Source organism: Colobus angolensis, unplaced genomic scaffold (genome assembly GCF_000951035.1).
Source record: "Colobus angolensis palliatus isolate OR3802 unplaced genomic scaffold, Cang.pa_1.0 Scaffold399, whole genome shotgun sequence".
Classification (NCBI taxonomy): Eukaryota; Metazoa; Chordata; class Mammalia; order Primates; family Cercopithecidae; genus Colobus; species Colobus angolensis.
In genome coordinates, this window is record NW_012117365.1 from 1,704,950 (window position 1) to 1,725,447 (window position 20,498).

General features: G+C 40.3%; 1 protein-coding gene across 4 annotated transcripts in view; it reads right to left on the reverse strand.

Annotated features, from left to right (window-relative positions):
- Positions 1-20,498, reverse strand: part of SMAP2 (small ArfGAP2) — a 50,136-nt gene that overhangs the window by 4,328 nt on the left and 25,310 nt on the right. For all 4 annotated transcript variants that reach the window (XM_011955209.1, XM_011955210.1, XM_011955212.1 and 1 more), the window contains exons 2-9: positions 13,053-13,186; positions 10,924-11,009; positions 9,811-9,889; positions 6,535-6,621; positions 5,395-5,476; positions 4,275-4,384; positions 3,314-3,479; positions 2,561-2,877 (exon numbers count right to left, since the gene is read on the reverse strand). In XM_011955209.1, the coding sequence (XP_011810599.1) occupies positions 2,561-2,877; positions 3,314-3,479; positions 4,275-4,384; positions 5,395-5,476; positions 6,535-6,621; positions 9,811-9,889; positions 10,924-11,009; positions 13,053-13,186 (1,061 nt within the window). The remainder of the gene's footprint in view (positions 1-2,560; positions 2,878-3,313; positions 3,480-4,274; positions 4,385-5,394; positions 5,477-6,534; positions 6,622-9,810; positions 9,890-10,923; positions 11,010-13,052; positions 13,187-20,498) is intronic.

Here is a 20,498-nt window from a genome sequence, read left to right on the forward strand (position 1 = left end):
AGGGGAAGGGAAGGGGAAGGGGAAGCGGAAGGGGAAAGGGAAGGGAAGGGGAAGGGAAGGGAAAATTATCTTGGTATTCAGAACATCCCACATGTTTGTTTTAGTGATTACCTTTATACTAATACTTTTTAGCAATGTCCTTGGTCTGCTTTTTCCTTATTCAAGCTTCCATGTTTTGGTTTGTCAGCTTATTACATCCTTTGACTTGTACTTATTTCCCATACAATATTTATTATTCAACTTTTCTCCCTTCTCCTTCCATTATTTTTAGTTGTATCTGTTTGTCAGAATATAATGTATATTCTGGTCACTACCTTTGTTTTAGTCTTAGATTCTCAATTAAACATTCAATTCTCACCATCAGTTCTTTTGACAAAAATGAAAATGACCCCAGTCACCTCTTAGGTGGATGAAGTTTATCTTCTGTTAGATTCCCCAGGAGAGTCCCGTAAGTGTGATATTCCCTGAGTTCTTGCATATTTATTTTTTACAGCCTTGACACCTGAAGGCTAGCTTGGCTGGCTTGGCTGTAAAATGCTTGTCTTGTCTTGCATATACTTGAGCGTCTTTAAAATACTACTCTCCTTGTTATTCTTTTTGTATTTTGCTATTAGGAAGTCTGATGTCAACCTGGGTATTTTCTGTTTGTTGTGACAGATTTTTGTGAGAAGGAGGTATGGAAAAGGTTGGAGCCCTAAACAATTTTTTTTTTTTTTTTGAGACAGAGTCTCACTCTGTCTCCCAGGCTGGAGTGCAGTGGCGCAATCTTGGCTCATTGCAAGCTCCGCCTCCCGGGTTCACATCATTCTCCTGCCTCAACCTCCCGAGTAGCTGGGTCTACAGGCACCCGCCACCACACCTGGCTAATTTTTTTGTATTTTTAGTAGCGACAGGGTTTCACTGTGTTAGCCAGGATGGTCTCGATCTCCTGACCTTGTGATCTGCCCGCCCTGGCCTCCCAAAGTGTTGGGATTACAGGTGTAAGCCACTGTGCCCAGTCACCCTAAATATTTTTAATGTTCTTTAAAGTCTGTAGGTTTACTGGGATATATTTTAGAGTTTACTGTTCTGGGTCAATTTTCCCTAATACACAATGGGCTCTTCCCCTATTATATCCAAGTCTTTTATTACTAGAAAGTTTTCTGATGTTGTAGTTTTAAGTACATTAATTCTGTCCCATATTTTGTTTTATTTATTTTGTCTTTATTTCTTTGGGCATCTCTAAATATGTATGTTAGGTTTTCTTTGCCTACTTCCATATTAATTTCCATCTGATTCTTCTTACTCCTTTCTATATTTAGTTTTTATTCTCTTAGCTGTTTCATGCCTTTTTCCTCAATGCCAAATATAGTTTCAGTTCAATCTATTGTTCTTTGGCTAGCTTGTAACTCAGTCTTTATAAGAACATTTTGGCTTTTTCTTCAATTTCTTTTCTGAGTTCAGTAAACTTTCATTTCACAACATTCAGTTTTTTATCCATTTTGGCTTTAAGTTTTTGAATTTCTGATTTAAGGTGTTTTGTCTTATCTGCAAATGTTTGTTTAAGGACATTTAATTCAGGTTGATAAATAGTGTAACGATTTTCTTCTGTTTCATGACTGTTTTTTGAGGGAGAATATTCATTATGTGAAATGTTTTGATTTTCATTTTCTATTTTCTTCTTGTAGTAGTTTTGCACAAATGTCAGCTGCCATGTTTGGTTTATTTTGTAAGGTCTTATTTTTTTTCTCAATCAGCAATAATAGGTGTGAGGGTTTGGGGAGGCTTACTAAATTTCTTAGATTAAGAGCACCATCTTTTATTAGTGAAGAGGTTATTTTGGAAGAGGGAGGAAGGTATATATTTGATTTTGTGATTCTCATTTCCATTTCTCGTGTCTTTCTTTCCCTTCACCACCAGTCCTCCAAAGGGTACCTCCTCCTTTTAGGCCATGCCCATCTCCCCGAGAAGCAATGCTTTCCCAAGGTTACTATCTATACTCCTATATATCTCAAGTCTCTTATTTTTGATCCTCCAAGTAAACAGAGTTCTAATCTGCCACATCTCAGACCTGTTCTCAGTATGTCTTTGATGAGGGTAGGTCCTTCTCCTTCTGGGGTTACTTTATCTGTGGTATTACTGCTAGGCCCCTGCTCCATCTTCTGTTTTTACAGTCTCCTCTGTGATGCTGGCTCTGCGAGATTTGGTGTTTATATGCCCATTGCCATGCCATTTGAACCTTGTCTACCAAATGAGACTGTTGTGAGAATATCTGCATTCATTGTTTGTATAGGGTTTTTTTGTATGTTTGTTTTTGCTTTTGAGAATGTGTGAAGAGATTCAGATTTAGGCAGTTGCGCTTATTCTACAGGAATTCTACAGAACTGAGGAGTTCTTCCTCAGAAAGGATGACTTTAGACAGACCTTCTAGGGAAAAAAAAACAAAAAGCAAACCTAACAATGTCTCTGGCATTATCTCATTTACATGGAAAGGACTCAAAGGATAGTGGAGAAGTACAAAGTGAAACAAACTTGAGGAAGGCTCAAAACTCTTGCTACAAGTAAAATGGGAATAGCTTACCTGAGTAAGGTTCCACTGCAGCTGCTGAGCTGGCTGGACCCCATACACAGTCTGGGGCATAGCTGCCATGCCTGCCATGTAGCCAGCCTGCTGGGTGGTCATCATTCCATTCGGCACACCCATCATTGATGCCTGCATGCCACCCATATAGCCTGCAGGCATGGCCATGGGGGCAACCATCCCAGAAGCTCCTGGCTGAGCTACCATGCCTACTGGTGGAGGCATCATGCTCCCCATTATGCTGTTAGGAGGTGTAACCCCGGGGAAGCTGGGGTAGGCTGTGGGATATGCCATCTGAGCGGGAGCCATGAACATTGCTGTCAAGAAAACACATATACAGATCTGTGAAAGAGTGAAAAACATAGTCAGCCCAAACTCTCCCTGGCTACCCCTTTCCAGCTGGAATTTCTCAGGATTACTCTACTCACAATGCTCTTTACACAGCAAAGTAGTTAGAATCTCTACAAGGCCTGCTATGGCTTAACAATGGGCTGCTGACTGAGTCTTTTTCCCTTTAGGGTCCAGATCCAGACCCTGAGTCAGACTTCACCAAAGTGTGACCCCAGACTCCACAGAAGTATGACTCTGAGTTACATTAATTTCTATCTGCTGATACTTTGGTCATGTTCAGGTTTGTTTGCTGTATGACATCCTGGTCCCCAAAGTAACTTTCCTGTGTCACAGTAAATAATTCCTGCTTGGAAGCCCTCATGTCTCTATCTGGCACATGGCCATGATACCCAGGAAGTCTACCTTGAGTAGGCATTTGAGGCGTCTGGGATCCATACAGTGAAAGAATGGAGTCTTTAGAGAGCTGTTTCTTGCCTATTTCTTCTGATTTGCTCCCTGGCTCCGGAAACAGGTTCAGGTTTTCAGGAACAGAGCCAGCACTCCCTGCAGTTGGCATGGAACCTACAACCTTAGGGCAAAGAGGGCAGGGGAAGAATTGAAATGGTTCTCATGGGGGTCTCCTTAAGGATCTCCCTTCCCTCTCTGCTGTTCCTAACATCTGCAATAAGAATTCATGGTTCAAGTTAACAGCTTCCTGACATTTTTACCACTGAAATATCTGAAAACACCTGATAATTAAGCTCTGTTACAATTCTTTCCTTTCACCAAAACATGTGATTTGGTAGGAACAAACAAACAAAACAACCCACAAATGATGCAGCAGGGGGAATTGACTTTAGATCCCAGTGTAGCCATTTACTAGTATCAGAGGCTAGTCACATAACTTTTATGAACTAATATTTCTACATCTGTAAAATTCCCACTTTGCAGGTTTGTGGTGAAGATGTGAAATTATTAATGAAATACACAAAATGACATACAAAAACCACCTCACACTATGCCTGAGACATAGCAGGCATTTCACGAATGGTAGCCATTAAAGGTTTCAAGTCTTCCTACCCACAATTCTCTGGCAGTAACTCAGGCCTAGGAGCTAGCCTCAAGTATCAGCCTTCACAATATCACACACTTTCCATAGAAGCAACTCAAAGGGCCCACTCTTTTTGAGCAGGAAAAAAAAAAATGGCGCGAACAGCAATCTTAGACTGTGACAGAAATGGCACAATGTTAAGGGAAGAATGAAGAATAAAGAAAACCAAAGTCCAACTCCACCAAGGAAGCATGACTTAGTTCTATGATTAAGATATATCAAAATCACCCATCTCAGAACGTTCTTTAATCCTGAGGAGCCCACAAGACTCACCTTTCTGGAACCTGAAGAAGAAGGGGATGGAACAGAGGCCAAGAGATCTAAATCCTTCTCTAGGGTATTGCCGGTCTTACTATTTGCAATGGAGCAGGACACAGGAGCATCTAGAAAGAGATCGAAGTTAACATGCAGCACTGCTTATTAAGCCCATGCCTTCCTTCTATTCTAGACAAAAAGCAAAGGTGGCCCATAAGCTCATGGACCTAGAAATCTAGACTTCTGGAACCACCTAGCATGGATGGGGCTTCTCAAAAGAGGCTTTACCCCACATTCCCAGATTGCTCTGGGGAAGCCTGTAGCCCAGCTATCAAGCACAGGGCAGCAGAAGCTCAGGCCTGAAGGTTATTTCAGCACTGCAGTAGGGGGCTAGCTGGCTCCCTTGTGGCTATTTAAAGGGCAAGGTATGGAGGGTTCATTTTCAGAGAGCAAGTAAAGTACAGAAATTAGAAACCTAAGTAGCCAATAACCTAATTCAGCAGAAGCGGATGGAAACAAAGTGCAACCATCAGTGCTGTGAAAGGCAAACAACAGGCTTTCTTTCTGAAATGGTAGAATCACTAGTTCAGGATTTCAAAGGTTTAGAGAAAAATGACCACAGGCCATCTCAGAAACAGGCTGCATCTGAAAAATGAAAGGAATGCAGGCAGGGAGTGGAGTACAGGGAAGTGACATGAGGCTCAAAGGTGCTGTTTAGCAAAATTGCTAACATTTATGGAGGGTTCAGTATATACCAGGCATGTGGCTAAGAGCTTTAGAGGCATTATCTCATTTAATCCTTCCAACAACACCTTTGAAGTAGAGACTCATTCTCACTGCACAGATTAGGAAAGCAACCTTAGAGGTTAAGTAAACCACCCAATGTCACAGACAGCGGGACACTGGCTCCAAAGGCCATGCTCTTAACCACTACACCATACTGTCGCTCTGAAAAGTGTCATGGTAAACACTTCCTTAGAGCAACTGTTCCGATATAAAACAGATCAGGAACAGTGTGAGAGAACAGTCTTAGCAATGAAGACAAAACTGGAGAATCCCATCTCTACCTATCTTCCAGGGTCACTGAGAATTCATCAAAATTTGTAAGAACATGGAAGCTGAAAAGTGCCACTCTTACCAAGGCCCAACAAATCCATGACAGGCGCTGTGGATTTCGGGGAGCTTTTCCGAGGTAGCTGTGGGTCTTCTTTTTTCTGTGGCTAAAGTGAAAATATGTTACAGAAAGAAATAAGCAGGCGTTTTTGAACTCTTTATTCCCATCTTCACTGTAAAGCCACGGTGTTCTTGTGGCTAGGGCTACTGTTATTCAAAAAGAGTGACCAAAGAAACGAAACTCAGGAAGTGTCAGGTGAAAGAATCAAGTCAGGAGGCAGAAGTGCATAAAACAAACCTGAAGCGAAAAACAAAGATATCGCCTGTGATTGTCTGGCGTCCTGAAGAGACAGATCTTTCTGAAACCAAGACAACCACAGAACAGGGGATCCAACAGAAGCAGCAGTTTTTGGTCCCAGGAAAAGCCAAGAATAAAGGTAGGTATCTGATGGTACAAGAGCCAAGAGCCAACAAGTCTCCCAGTGGTTAGAAAACCTTTTACTTTAACACCGAAAGGGAGGTCGGTTTAAAGATTACCTAATTCACTCTGCCAATATCACTAGTGACTGTGTCCATAGACAATGTGATTCAGAATGATGATAAAAGACTCTTCCTTAAGCAATAGTAAGTAAAGTCCTCTCTCCCAAGATTCCAAGCTTTTGTATTAGAGATTCTACTACTACAGCCACAATATGTCCTGTGGAAAAAGAAGGGCGTCTGTTTCAACATGACAAAGCAAGAATATAAGAAGGGATCATTTAAAATGGTCTAGTATGGCCTCACTTCTGGACTGTTCTTCATTGAAATCAGAAAATGGGGTACAGAAGGTCTAACAAGAGAAGGACTAATGTGGAAATAGCATCTGCTCAGAAGGTGTCCCACAGCCTTGGCATTCTGGCTTGGAACGTGCCTCTTGCTTAGACAGAACAGATGCATTTCCTGAGTTCCCATCTGACCCCAAAGAGAAGCTCTTACAGAGCAGATTTAGGCAGCAACTGGTAACGGGAGAGCAGAGATGATAGCAGGCGATCCAATCCAGATGCAGAACCCTCTAGCCCCAGCTGTGATGGTGCAATGGTACTCACCACGAGGCCTCCTACTCTCCCTTTCACAAATATACGCATACCTTAGGCTGTCCATACAGTGCAAATACTTCCCAACTTACCATTTTCACCTTCTCGAAAACAACAGGTTCCAACTTTTTTTCTGGAACTGGTTCGCTCCCTCTTTTCCACTTGTCATCTTTTTCTTTCTATAATGATTTAACAAGACAAAGAACACAGGGCCCAAGGTGACTAATAGTTTGATAAATCGTAATTCCAAGTGTCCAAAAAGGACACCCCAAATCCCTATTGATTCTGATGCAAGCTTGAGGGGCAGTGTCTTGGTGTGGAGCATGAGAGGTGACCTCTTCCACATTAGCCTCAATGCTGTACGAGGTGCCTTCCAAACACCTTGGGCACCCGCCCTCCTAACCCACTCATGACTCGATATTTGCAGTCGAGGCTCTGTACAGACGCTAAAACATTTTACCAGTATGCTACCCATCTGTGCCCCAAATTTAATTTGCCCATGCTTTGAGAGGTCTCCCCTCATCTTGGTATACTAGTGAATAAGTTCATCTTACTCAGCTTATGTCCTTTGTGATATCATAAATTCAATCATAGGTCCTCTCAATAGTCATTTCTTTTTTTAACAGTCAGAAAATAAACCTTAATTTCAAGTTTACAGATTAGAAGAACAAAAATTAAGTTTTAAAGTCAAATAAACATCTAAATGTAAAACAAAACCACAAAGTAACCTTAAGAATACAGAGTACAGCATACATATGAAAAACATGTTTGGTCTTCCCAGTGATTAAAAATGCAATTTAAAATGCACTTTATGCAGAGTGAAAGATCTTTCTATAATGTTGGTAGGGATGAAGTGAAACCAGTACTCTTATACAGTGCTGAGGAGAGAGAGTCAAATGGTACAACTTCTGGAAAGCATATTGGCAAAACTAGGAAGAGACAAATGTTGAAATCCTTTGACCTAGATGATACCATATCTTGTAATGTATCTTACAAAAATAGTCCAAAATACGAAAAAGGTTAAATGCACCAAGAAGTTCACCCCAGAATTATTTATGCTAAAAAAACCTTAAATAACAACACTTATGCCACAGAGGGGAAATGGTAAAATAAATTATTACTTTCAGTGATTTAGCTGCTCACTGAAAGATGATGCAACAATTAAAAATTATAAATGCCATATAAGTGACATAGAAATGTATGTTAAGTGGAATGAAGGCAGGAGAAGTCTATATAACTGTATGATAATTATGCCTCCAAAAAGAAACTATATAGAAAGAAAGGGGAACACACCAAGAAGATAATTATTAGCAAAGATAGTAAGAGTATGCATGGATATTTCACTTTAATTTTCATTTTCTCTAAAATAATCTTATAATCAATACATGCAGCTTTTTCATATGAAGTGTATGTCTTTAATACAGACATTTCATTTAAGTTAAAAGTGTTTTATCTGTCCATTATAAAAAGAATAGTTTTTAACAAAGCCAGTTTCTTTTCATTTGATATTAAATGTCTTCACTTAGCAAATATTAATTATTGGCATAAAAATCTTCACAAGAATATGAAAAAAATCTAAGTACATTAAATAACAAATTCTGAAATAGCTTTTTGGTAAATGGGAGGTTATTTCCTTCCTAAGAAAAACATCCAGTAACCGGGCTTGCTTTCATGGGTACAGGACACCAGCATCGTAATCATGAATACCCTGAGGGCAGAGCTGCTGTCTCTACAATAGCTGTGTACAAATAGCAACTCTACTCCTTCATCATCTGAATTATCTCAGATACCCTTTGCTGACCTCATCTGAGTTCATATCTTTAGGCACAATGAACAGAGCTGGGCAGACAGACCACAGTTTTCTACAAATAAAAGGAAATGTGTGTGCTTGGGTTCTGTTTTTGATGATGCCATCCAAGCTGTAGCTGCACACTGGGTTAATTCTTTCTTGGCACAGATATAATACCGACAAGTCCCTTTTCTGGATGACTGCAAGATAAGAGTCCTTCATACAAAGTTGGGAAGGAATCATTTTAACCTAACTATATGTATTACCTTACACTTACTTGTGTTGAAATTCACCTACCAGTTAAATGCCCCTTTCACACAGCTTCATAAGATCAATCTGAAGCGGATTCCAATTAGCTTAACTTTTAATTACCCAGAAGGGCTTAGAGCTCCACGCAAACAGTGATTTCACTGTCTATGATATCATTATTACATAACTAGAAGAGATGATAGATAGGTAGGACCTGTGCTGGAAGTGAAGAATCCCTTACTCTCAATAATTCTGTGACTAGAGAAATAGCCAATTATTCCTAAGATAATTTTCTGTAGAATCTTGTTAAAGGTTATTTAAAGGTCTAAATAGTCATAACTATTGGTTCTCCACTAGTTGTCATTAGTTAGGCATATTTTCCTCTTTCAGAAACCATGCTGTCGCTGTCTGTCCCCCTGTGTGTTATATTTGTCCTAGTTATCATATACTGTATTGCAGATTCTAAACATGCCTAGGGTGGAATGTGTCCTTGGCAACTGGTAGTCAGCCTCCCTCTGAAACCCTTGTCAGAAACAAGGGTCACATTGGCAATCAGTCCACCAACACACTGGTTATCCGCAGGTAATGCTGGAAATATACATTGGTCACACTGAAGGAAACTGGTGATTTAATTACACCTACTTTTGTTGATTTCATTTACAGGAAAAAAGTATGTATGTGTGTATATATCTATGTAGATAGATATATGTGTAGTACATATACACATATATTGTTTTATTTGATCTACTATATGCAACATGTCCATCTCAAGAAATAATTCAAAACTGGGAATCATCAGTAACACCTTCTAACTACATGTTAAGGCAAAGAATTCACTGATAGGCAGAAATTTTTTCATGATCTCTCATGGTCTTGATTCAGTAACTGGCACTTTTTACTTTTGCTTAAAAATTTATTTTGAGACGGGGTCAAACTCCATTGCCTAGGCAGGAGTGAAGTGGTGCAATCATAGCTCACTGCAGCCTCAACCTCCCTGGCTCACGTGATCCTCCCACCTCAGTCTCCCAAGTAGCTCGTTACTACAGGCATGTATACCACCATGCCTGGCTAATTTTTAAATTTTTTGTAGAAATGGGGGTCTTGCTTTGTTGCCCAGGCTGTTCTTAAACTCCTAGGCTCAAGTGATCCTCCCACCTCAGCCTCCCAAAGTGATGGGATTAGGGGATGAGCCACCACACTTGGTCTACTTTTGCATTTTTTAAAAGATGGTTTTGGAGTGTTTTGGTAGCTGTTCTTCAAAGTGCTCTCTGGCCTGATTTAATAAGCAAATTACTTATTATGGACAAAACTTGAAAGATGTATAACCAACCCTAAAGGCATTGATGTCCAGACTTCGGTCCATGTATTTCTTCTTCTCATATTTGTCTCGAATAAATCCTTCGACAGCTCTGCAAAAAGCTTATTAAGGATGAATCCAACAAGCCTCTCAAACAGTAAGAAGATTAAAGGTGAATTGTGTTCCATGGAGCATTGTTCTCCTCCTTCCCTCTTGCCTGGTTTCCCCACATGGCTCCTGCCTGTTCATATGCAATTTCTCTGACCAAAGCCTTAAAATGTTTCCTTCACAGTTACAGCAGGGAATCCTTACTTCCTATGCTTTTCCTTCAACATAATGATAGCAGCAAGTGGAATTAATCTACAAATTGACATTGGAGGTGGCTATACATCTGTGGCTGTTCTAGAATAGGTAAAGCAGTCAAATGTCTATTTTAAAGCACTTAGGTCAACAGGCCTCAAACAAAGGCACATAAGTAAGGCACATAAGTACCCTTGAAAACATAAACTCTTGTGCCCCACTGCCAAATTCTGACCAGTGGGTCTTCTGCAAGGCCCCAGATCTGCATTTAACAGGTTCCACCTGAATCCATTAAGAAAAAAAGAACTTTAACAAGATGATCTACAAACTACATTTCGAGAAGCACTGCCTTTAGGGGATTTGGTTTTGTGTCCTACGTGCTATCTCTGTTGAACAGATGGTGGAAGAAAGTTATTGGTTATTGATAAACTGGTAAACAACAGTTAATTCTTTCACCCAAGACATAAAAAGATGATAAAAATGAATGGCCATTTTGCTGACTGCCAGGGTTAACAGAGCACAATAAACTACTATTTTTAATCAAACAATAGTTTCAGAGATCCAAAATATACTAGTGGAGATGTAACTTTATGGAAGAATTCACAGTGAAATCACTGCAATCTTAATTCCAGAATGAGTCTTCTTCAAGTGACACCATATGACAATTCTGACATTCGCAAATACATATGCTTTTTGTGCATCTTGGTTGCAGGACAGAGGACAAGCAAGGACACTGACTAATCCACATAGAGATGACCCAGTCACATTCCAGGACTGGAGTCTTGTTTGACTCTCCCCAAACATCAGAATACCACTCAGCCTTCTAAGTTGCTCCAGAAAAGATACGGGTCTATCTGAGGTCGCCGAAAGGTCTCAGGAAGATAGGCCTCATAAAGTCGGTTTGCCTTTCCATTTCCCATCTCTTGCATGCACTGTGACCAAAGAGAATGTAGAAACATGGCATGTCAGATCAAGAAAGAACTGAAAAACTTCTCACCCAATTCCACTACTGTACAATTGAAGAACCAATCTAGAGAGTGTCAGAACCAAGATTCTGACTTCCAATTCATGATTCTCTCTACCTTACTAGGAATTCCCAATCATTTGCCCCAAGCTGTCTTTCCCCCTACTCCACAGGTTCCTTTTACTGAAATATCTGTGTACCAAGATACATTTAATTCAGTAATAAATCAAGATCTCATTTGACAGTCTTAGATACGCAGCTACCAATTAAAATGTCTACTTGGCAGGCAACGATCAGTGTTACCATTCTGAGTTTATACTATTAATCAATTCCAATAAATGTGTTTCCCATTAGGCTTTTAAGTAGACTCCTTAACACTTGTGAGGGATAAATCCCAAGAGCTTTTTAAGTCTCCAAATCCCCAAATATCTTCATGGCATATAATTTCCTTCATAAGACAGAGTAAAGTGTAACTGAAAAATGTAACTCACCTTTTTAGACCTTTAATACATCTATAAACAGTCTAAAGCAATTTCTAAAGTCATTTTCTCATTAAGATGACTTATTTCCATTACCAACTTTAGCAACTGGATTTGGGGGGCAGAGGGGCTTCCCTTTTACTCCCAAGAAAGAAAAAATTAAAATTAAAGCATTTCAATGTAGGAAGAGAATAAAAAATAATGAAGCTATATCAAGGTACAGCTCTTAGGTCAGCCAGACTCATTAACTTAGGAGTCTCACTCCAAGCCCACCAAGCTAACAGCATGCAAGATTCATGTATGCACTCCAGCTGTTACAGCTTTTTTAAGATGATAACAATAAATATAATATATACATTGTCTTATTTAATATACTTTTAAGGTTAATTATGTTTAAATTTATTTAATTTTTTTTTTTTTTGAGATGGAGTCTTGCTCTGTGGCCCAGGCTGGAGTGCAGTGGCCGGATCTCAGCTCACTACAAGCTCCGCCTCCCAGGTTTACGCCATTCTCCTGCCTCAGCCTCCCGAGTACACCTCGCCCGGCTAGTTTTTTGTATTTTTTAGTAGAGACGGGGTTTCACCGTGTTAGCCAGGATGGTCTCGATCTCCTGACCTCGTGATCCACCCGTCTCGGCCTCCCAAAGTGCTGGGATTACAGGCTTGAGCCACCGCGCCCAGCCTTATTTAAAATTTTTGAAATTTGAAATGTTATCATCTAATTCCATGTTTGTATGTGTCTAAAGATACATTAACAATCACAGAAAAGATGAGTTCACAAAAATGATATATTTTTAATATTATGTACCATTAAAATATTTTCCATGTCTAAAACAAAGATTCATGTATGCATTTTAGCAATAAAATATTTCCATAAGTCTATGATTTGGAGGTTTTTTAAAAAGTGATTCTTTTTTTTTTTTTGAGACAGGGTCTCACTCTATTTCTAAGCCTAGAGTGCAATGGCATGATCATGGCTAACTGCAGCCTCAACTTCTGGGCTCAAGCAATCCTCCCACTTTAGCTTCTCAAACTGCTGGGATTACAGGTACATACCACCAGTCCCAGCTAACTTTTTAATTCTGTATTTTGCAGAGACAGGTGTCTCACTCTGTTGCCCCGGCTGGTCTTGAACTCCTGGAGTCAAGCAATCCATCCACCTCGGTCTTACAAAGTGCTGGGATTGAGCCACCGTGCCCGACCAAAAGTGAATATTCGAAACTATAAATTTTAGACCTGCAAGTGCTAAGAGTCTTAGAAAATCACCCAAAGATCCCTCTTAATACTTTTGTGGACCCATGGAGTCCTAGACCATAGACTATTTCTGTTTTTAAGGAGGTAAAATATAGGTAGAATAACTTGTATCTTAAATAGAAAGAATAAAAATTTCTGTTAAGGTACAAGAATTTGACGTAAGTGTTTAACAACTAAATTCCTTTATCTTTGCCTTTGTGCCCGGTTTGACTGAAATTCATCTGGAATTCCTTTTACATGGATATATGGGAGCAGCTGACTCACTCTTGGGCTAAGTACCTGAATCTGTTCTTGAGTCCACTGGTCGAGGTTAACTGACTTTACCCTGGATATGTGCACCCCCAGATTCCTGTGGATTCCAGCACATCGAATGCAGATGAACACACCAATGTTCCAAGAGGCCCATCGCGGCCCTGTGAAAGTCAGGAACAGGGCAATAAGGTACAAATTACAACATTCAAGGCCTAAACTACAATATTAGATTATCAGACATTTCTGCTAGAACATCAGTGAAAGAATTTTTACCATAACCACCTGTTCATTGACTCTGCTCATTCCTCCACGTGTCAGCTTTTCTTTAGTTTAAAATTTTTAAGTGTACAATACAGTGGTTTTTAGTATATGCACATAGTTGTGCAATGATTACTATTATCTAATTCCAGAACATTTTCATTACTCCAAAAGAAATCCCAACCCATTAGCAGGCACTACCCATTTTCTCCCAGCTCTTCCCTCCCAGCCCCTGGCAACTATGAATCTACTTTTTATCTCTATGGATTGCCAATTCTAGACATTTAATACAAACAGAATTATATAATATGTGGGCATTTGTGCATGGTACAATTTTTTTACAGTGTCTGCTAATACAAGTGTTGAAATGCGGATGTTATAAGACTGTTACTTATATTAAGAAGAAAAATCCCAGGAGTGCAAAGCCATATCATATTCTATTTGGCTGAGCACCTTATATAAACAGTCCTCTCCCAAGAGACGTTTTAGTGGTGATGGGCCTGTATTCACCACTTTTTAGTGGTGGCCTATATTCGGTTTTCCTACCAGGAAGAAAGATAGACAAGGCATGATTGTCCACGGCTCAACCTGTAATTGAAACTGTGTTTATCCTCCCCCCAACCCCAGGCCTATAAAATATGCATTCGCATTAACTTAATAGGATCCTTTCCCCTTAGGCTGATGTCCTTACTTTACTCAACTACTGAAGTATCTCATTTCTAGACTGCCAAATAATAAAGATGCTTATAGTAACAAAAAAGAAATCTCAAATATGAATTTTAATCCAAAACTGTTACAGAAGCTCCCATCCCCTGCCAGCTTTACTCATCCTAATAATCACTCTGAAAAATTATCACACTCCTCTTCATAATTTTCACCCAGGAAAAAAAAATGACTCATATGAAACCTGCCAAAAACTTACTGAAAAATCAGAAATATTTCCTTCTCCATTATCCCACTTGGCAGAAATTTACCACATAAAATAAGCATGACATAAAAATTAGAGGATGCAATAAAGAGGTGAAAATACACTGATTTTCTATAGAAATAAACAGGACCTACGCTTGGAACGACAAGGAGCACAAGACTTCAGTTCTTTAGGACACAGACAATTATTTGGTTAGCCAGCAGGTTTTTCAATTTTTAATTTTTATTTTCAGAGGCAGTCTCGCTGTCACCCAGACAGGGAGTGCTGTGGCACCATCATAGCTCACTGCAGCCTCATCTTCCTGGGCTCAGGCGATCCTCCTGCCTCAGCCTCTGGAGTAGCTGGGACTATAGGCATGTGCCATTCTGCCTGGCTAATATGTTTATTTACTGTAGAGACAAGGTCTCACTATGTTGCCCAGGCTGGTCTTGAACTCCTGGCCTCAAACACTTCTCCCACTTCAGCCTCCCAAAGTGCTGGGATTACAGGTGTGAGCCACTGCGCCTGGCCAGTCTGAAGGTTTTGACAGCAGGTTTAATGAAGGAATGCTACAATCATGTGGCAGAAAATTAGTTTTAGAAATTTGAATATATGATTATTACAAATAAGAATGTAATTTTTTGACAAAGATGTCACTTATTTACTATGGCAAATACTGCAACAGAAGGCTCACATTCTCCTTATTACCACCAGGTGGTGCTCTCTGCCTGAAATTTTATCCCAATGCCTTATTGTTATCACAAGCTCAGATTTATCTTCTAAAAAGATCCTTAGTCCCTTCATATTCCTAGATGGATTTACATAGTTGGTCCACAATGTATCTTATAAACACAAAAACGATCTGCACACTTGTTTCAGGTGGGAGAGTGTCACGTCAAACACAAAATGAAAACCCTAAACTGATGTAAATCGGGTTTCTTAGCATGCTGTATATCCATTTTAGGTTACAGTTTTCATAAAGGAACTTCAATAAGATCTAAGTTATGTAAGATTTAAAATGGCACCAAGTTAATATTTCATGTTTCTTAAAGCATTTTTCCTTTGCTCTAGATTCCAGAGTCTAGAACTCATAAGACAGTTAAGATGTATTTGTTTACTAACAAAGTCAGAAGCCAAACGCATTCATTAAAAATTGAAAGTCAGCTGTGAAACGTTACACTGTTTGCTTCCTGGCCTTAAGATGGGAAAAGGCAATTCCCAATCATCTAAGCCACTGTCACAGCTCGCACTCCAGAGTACTTAAAGTCGTTTTGCTTCTGAGGAATGCAAGGCTAAGACTTCGAGCCTTGGGGTGACTCTGAAGCCACTGACAAGGCCTCAGTACAGAAATACAGGCAACTGTATTTCCATGAAAAGCCAGAGAAGAGCCTCTTCTCCCCCACAGATCCCCAACTGACATCCCTTCTGAAACCTTTTCCCAGTGAATATAGGGATAGTTATATCCCAAATACTCAGTCTCTTTTAGTTTTGAGACACTAGATTTATTAGTGAATAACTACATGTTCCACAAAAGATTCTGAAACTAGAGAAAACAAAAATAAAACAGACAAATGTTACTTATATGGCTGAAAACATGGGGAAATGGTGTAGTTACTTTTATTTCATTTTATTTTTTACAGACAGGGTCTCTCACTCTGTTGCCCAGGCTGGAGTGCAGAGGCAAGATCATGGCTCACTGTAACCTCAAATTCCTGGCCTCATGCGATTCTTCCACCTCAGCCTCCCATGTAGCTGGGACTACAGGCATGCACCACCATGCCTGGCTGATTTTTAAATTTTTTTAAAGACAAGGTCTCCCTATGTTGCTTAGGCTGGTTGTGAACTCCTGGCCTCAAGGAATCCTCTCACCTCAGCCTCCCAAAGCACTGGGATTATAGGTGTCAGCAACCATGCTCTGCCAGTTGTAGTTATTAAAAGTATAATCTTTGCTGCCAGTAAGGACTTAGGTTTGAGCACAGCTCCTTCAATGATTACCTGTGTGACCTTCTGAGAGACTGAGCCTTAGTTTCCTCATCTATAAAATGTGTACCATAGCATTCACCTCACAGTGCCTAAAACACAGAGGGACAATAACTGAGGACTATATATAAGGACGTGGTATCAAATGAGGTTTCCAGAACCCACTTCCCATTCATCTTCCTGACATGGGCCAGTTAACTCATTCATATATGTAATATATACCTACACTCTGTGCAACACCACAGAGTGCTTCTTTTTCTTTTAATTTTATTTTTTTGAGACAGTCTCACTCTGTCACCCAGGCTGGAGTGCAGTGGTGTGATTTTGGCTCACTGCAACCTCTGCCTCCTGGGTTTAAGCAATTCTGTTCCCTCAGCTTCCCAAGTAGCTGGGACTATAGGTACATGACACCACACCCAGCTAACTTTTATATTTTAATAGAGACAGGGTTTCGCCACATTGGCCAGGCTGGTCTCGAACTCCAGACCTCTGGTGATCCACTCACCTTGGCCTCCCAAAGGGCTGGGATTACAGGTGTGAACCACCGCGCTCAGCCAGAGTGCTTCTTTTTGGAAAGGCATATGAGTTCTGGTCCTAAAATACCAGAACCAAAATGAACTGAATATCAGAGACAAGAAATTTACCCTAGACCCAATTTCGAAGTCTTCTAGAAAACATGAAATTTTAAGCAGCTTCCTTTATTGATCTTAAAATATTTCTTGAAAATGCACTTTTTAAACCCCCGCCTGTTCCCCTTCTCTGCTACACACCCCCACCCTGTCCTTGTGCTTGCATATGCCCCATTACACAGGGAAAGAAAGAAGGCCCAAGGCTGTCAGCCTAAGTGGTGGGTACTTGGATTCCACAGTACCTGGTATTGCTGCTGCAAGGCCAGCCTACTTTAATCTGGTAAACTTGCAAAAATGCAAGTGAAACCAGTTGTTTTAACATAATGACCTCCAATTCCATCTATGTTGCTGCAAATGTCAGTGAGTTAAAAAAAGGTGGATGTCATGAAGAGAGAGTAAAGTGGTGTTCTAGAAGCCAGAAAGGGTAGGGTGACGGAGGATGAAGTGAGGCTGATTAATGGGTACAAAAATATAAGCCTGGCCAACATGGTGAAACCCCATCTCTACTAAAAATACAAAAAATTAGCTGGGCATGGTGGCACGTCTGTAATCCCAGCTACTGGGGAGGCTGAGGCAGCAGAATTGCTTGAATCCAGGAGTCAGAGGTTGCGACGAGCTGAGATCACACCACTGCACTCCAGCCTGGGCGACAGAGCAAGACCCTGTCTCAAAAAACCCAAAAATACAAAAATACGGTTAGAAGAAATAAGACCTAGTGTTCAATAAATCAGTAGAGTGACTATAGCAAACAATAATCTACCACATATCTCAAAATAGGTAGAAGAGAATAATTCAAATGTTCCCAGCATAAAGAAAAGATAAATCTTTAAGGTGATGGATATACCATTATCATGATTTGGTTATTACACATTATGTGAATGTATCAAAATAATCATGAAAACATGTATATCTATTATGTATCAATAAAGAGAGCTAAACCAATTGTTCAATACACATTGGTCATGGTAATCAAGGAAAAAATATAAAAGATACCATTTTGAAATTTAAAATGAAAAGAGATGCTGAGAGGCAATATGCCAAACAATTTTGAAAGCAAAGAGGATAGACAAGTGATGTAAACTGGTAGTGATTGACACAACACAAGAACAAGGTCACAGATAAGTCAACATATTCAACAGGAGCCTAAGAGCAGGCTTGGGCAGCATTAAGCAATACTAAAAGTAACATAGAATCACTCTGTAATAAGGGATCGGGGAAAATGAAAAGTAGACGGAAAAAAAAGTAGATGGAAATGGATTTGGTTGATCAGTCAAGAAATCAACTGTCCTAAGTACCAGCTCAGTATCGGGAAAACCTGGGTTTACATGGACGTGTTGCATGTAATTTGACAAGTTTTTCTAGGGCTTATGTCTCCATTTGTAAAATGGAAAGCATATAGGTAATATCCAACTTATATTCAACTTCTGGACAGCTTCTACATACTAAGTAACTACTGCTACAAATTCCTCTTGCTGCTGAAACTTTCCCCACCTTCAAAGCTGCCAGGATTAGGGCCGGGCGCGGCAGCTCAAGCCTGTAATCCCAGCACTTTGGGAGGCCGAGACGGGCGGATCATGAGGTCAGGAGATCGAGACCATCCTGGCTAACACGGTGAAACCCCGTCTCTACTAAAAAATACAAAAAAACTAGCCGGGCAAGGTGGCGAGCGCCTGTAGTCCCAGCTACTCGGGAGGCTGAGGCAGGAGAATAGCGTGAACCCGGGAGGTGGAGCTTGCAGTGAGCTGAGATCCGGCCACTGCACTCCAGCCTGGGCGACAGAGCAAGACTCCGTCTCAAAAACAAACAAACAAAAAAACAAAGCTGCCAGGATTAGAAAGGCTCTGGAAGACAGAAAACTCAGCAGACAGAAAACGGGAACTAGAGTGATGGAGGGCTTCAAGCTACTATTAATATTATAATAATTACCTCATTGAGTTCTAATCTATGGAGTTCCAAACAAATAAATGTTGAGGAGAAAAAAAAATTGATAAATCGATGGCTACCTATATTTAGACCTGCTGGCATAATGGATCTGTCAAAAAGTTCAATGGGCAGGGTAAGAGAAGGGAGAGAAAAATCTCTCCCATCTTCCAACCAAATCCTGTTGAATCTATCTTGGAAACTTTTCCAGAATCTATCCATTTCTACCTAGACCTTCTCATCTCTCACCTATAAGCATTCGTCTTTTTTTTTTTTTTTTTGAGAAGGAGTCTCGCTCTGTCGCTCAGGCTGGAGTGCAGTGGCGCGATCTCGACTCACTGCAAGCTCCACCTCCCGGGTTCACGCCATTCTCCTCCCAAGTAGCTGGGACTACAGGCGCCCACCACCATGCCCGGCTAATTTTGTTTTTGTATTTTTCGTAGAGACGGGGTTTCACTGTGGTAGCCAGGATGGTCTCATCTCCTGACCTTGTGATCCGCCCGCCTTGGCCTCCCAAAGTGCTGGGATTACAGGAGTGAGCCACCGCGCCTGGCCAGCATTCATTCTCTTAACATTATTTATTGTGTACCTATGTGCCAAGCACTTTGTCTGCTAAGTACTAGAGATACAAAGGCAGAGAAAATAAAGATGAGATTCCTCAATTCAAAAAACTCACAAACAAGCAATTAGTCTCCAGAATCCCACTAGAATAATCTTTCTAAAACACAAATCTGTACAGATCAGACCTCTAAATATAAATACCTTCCATGTAGTCTTATACACAGAGGTAAATATGTAAATTGGTGCACATTTTCTGAATAGCATATTCCAAACTAAGCTCTCAATCTCTTGCTACAAAATCTCTTCCTTTTTCCTTCATCTTAGTCAACTACACCTCCATCCATTCCATTGCGTCAGCCAGAAATTTATGCATCATAAAACCTCTCTCTCCTTCAGCCCCCACATCACCAAGCCAAAAATATCTGTCAAATCAGTATCTCTTCTCTCCATCTGTATAACTATTTCTGTAATCTAAAACCACCAGACTCTTTTGGACCACTGCAATAACCTCCTAATAGCTCTCTCTCTCCACTTTTACATTCTCTTCTCCCTCGAGTCCAAACCAAAACCATTCTCCACCAAACAGCCAACTTGAGCTCTTAAAGAAGCAGAGCCACCTTCTGCTACTTAAAATTCTTCTATTACTATTGGATTAAAGAACAAAGTCCTTAACATGGTTTCCAAGGTCTTAAAGGTCTAGCCCATGCCTCCTTCCGCAGCCTCTCAATTCCTATGACAGCAGCCTTCTTTCATTTCCTCAAGGCACCAACATGTTCCTTCCTCAGGGCTTGCTGGCCTTTGAACATGCTGCTCCTGCTGCCTAAAAAAACTCCCTAACTGCCAAATGCCCCTTGCAGCCTGGCCAACTCCTATACATCACGAGGGTCTCAGCTGAAATGCTTCTTCCTCAAAGGAGTCTTTCCTTAGCTCCCCAGTCTAAACACGACTGTAATCTCTCTTCTACCCTTTCTTTTGGTTTTTACCTTATAGAAAATTTCAAACAAACAAAAGCAGAGCATAATTAACCATGAGCTTCAGCAATTATCAACTCCTGGCCAATTTTGTTTCAGCTATACTCCCACCCACTGCCCCTCGACTCCAACCTTGGATTATTCTGGAGCAAATCCTAAATATCGTACCATTTCATCTGGGTATACTTCAGCATATATCTCTAAAAGATAAGGACTTTTTTTTAAAGGCTATGAACTTTCTTTCTTT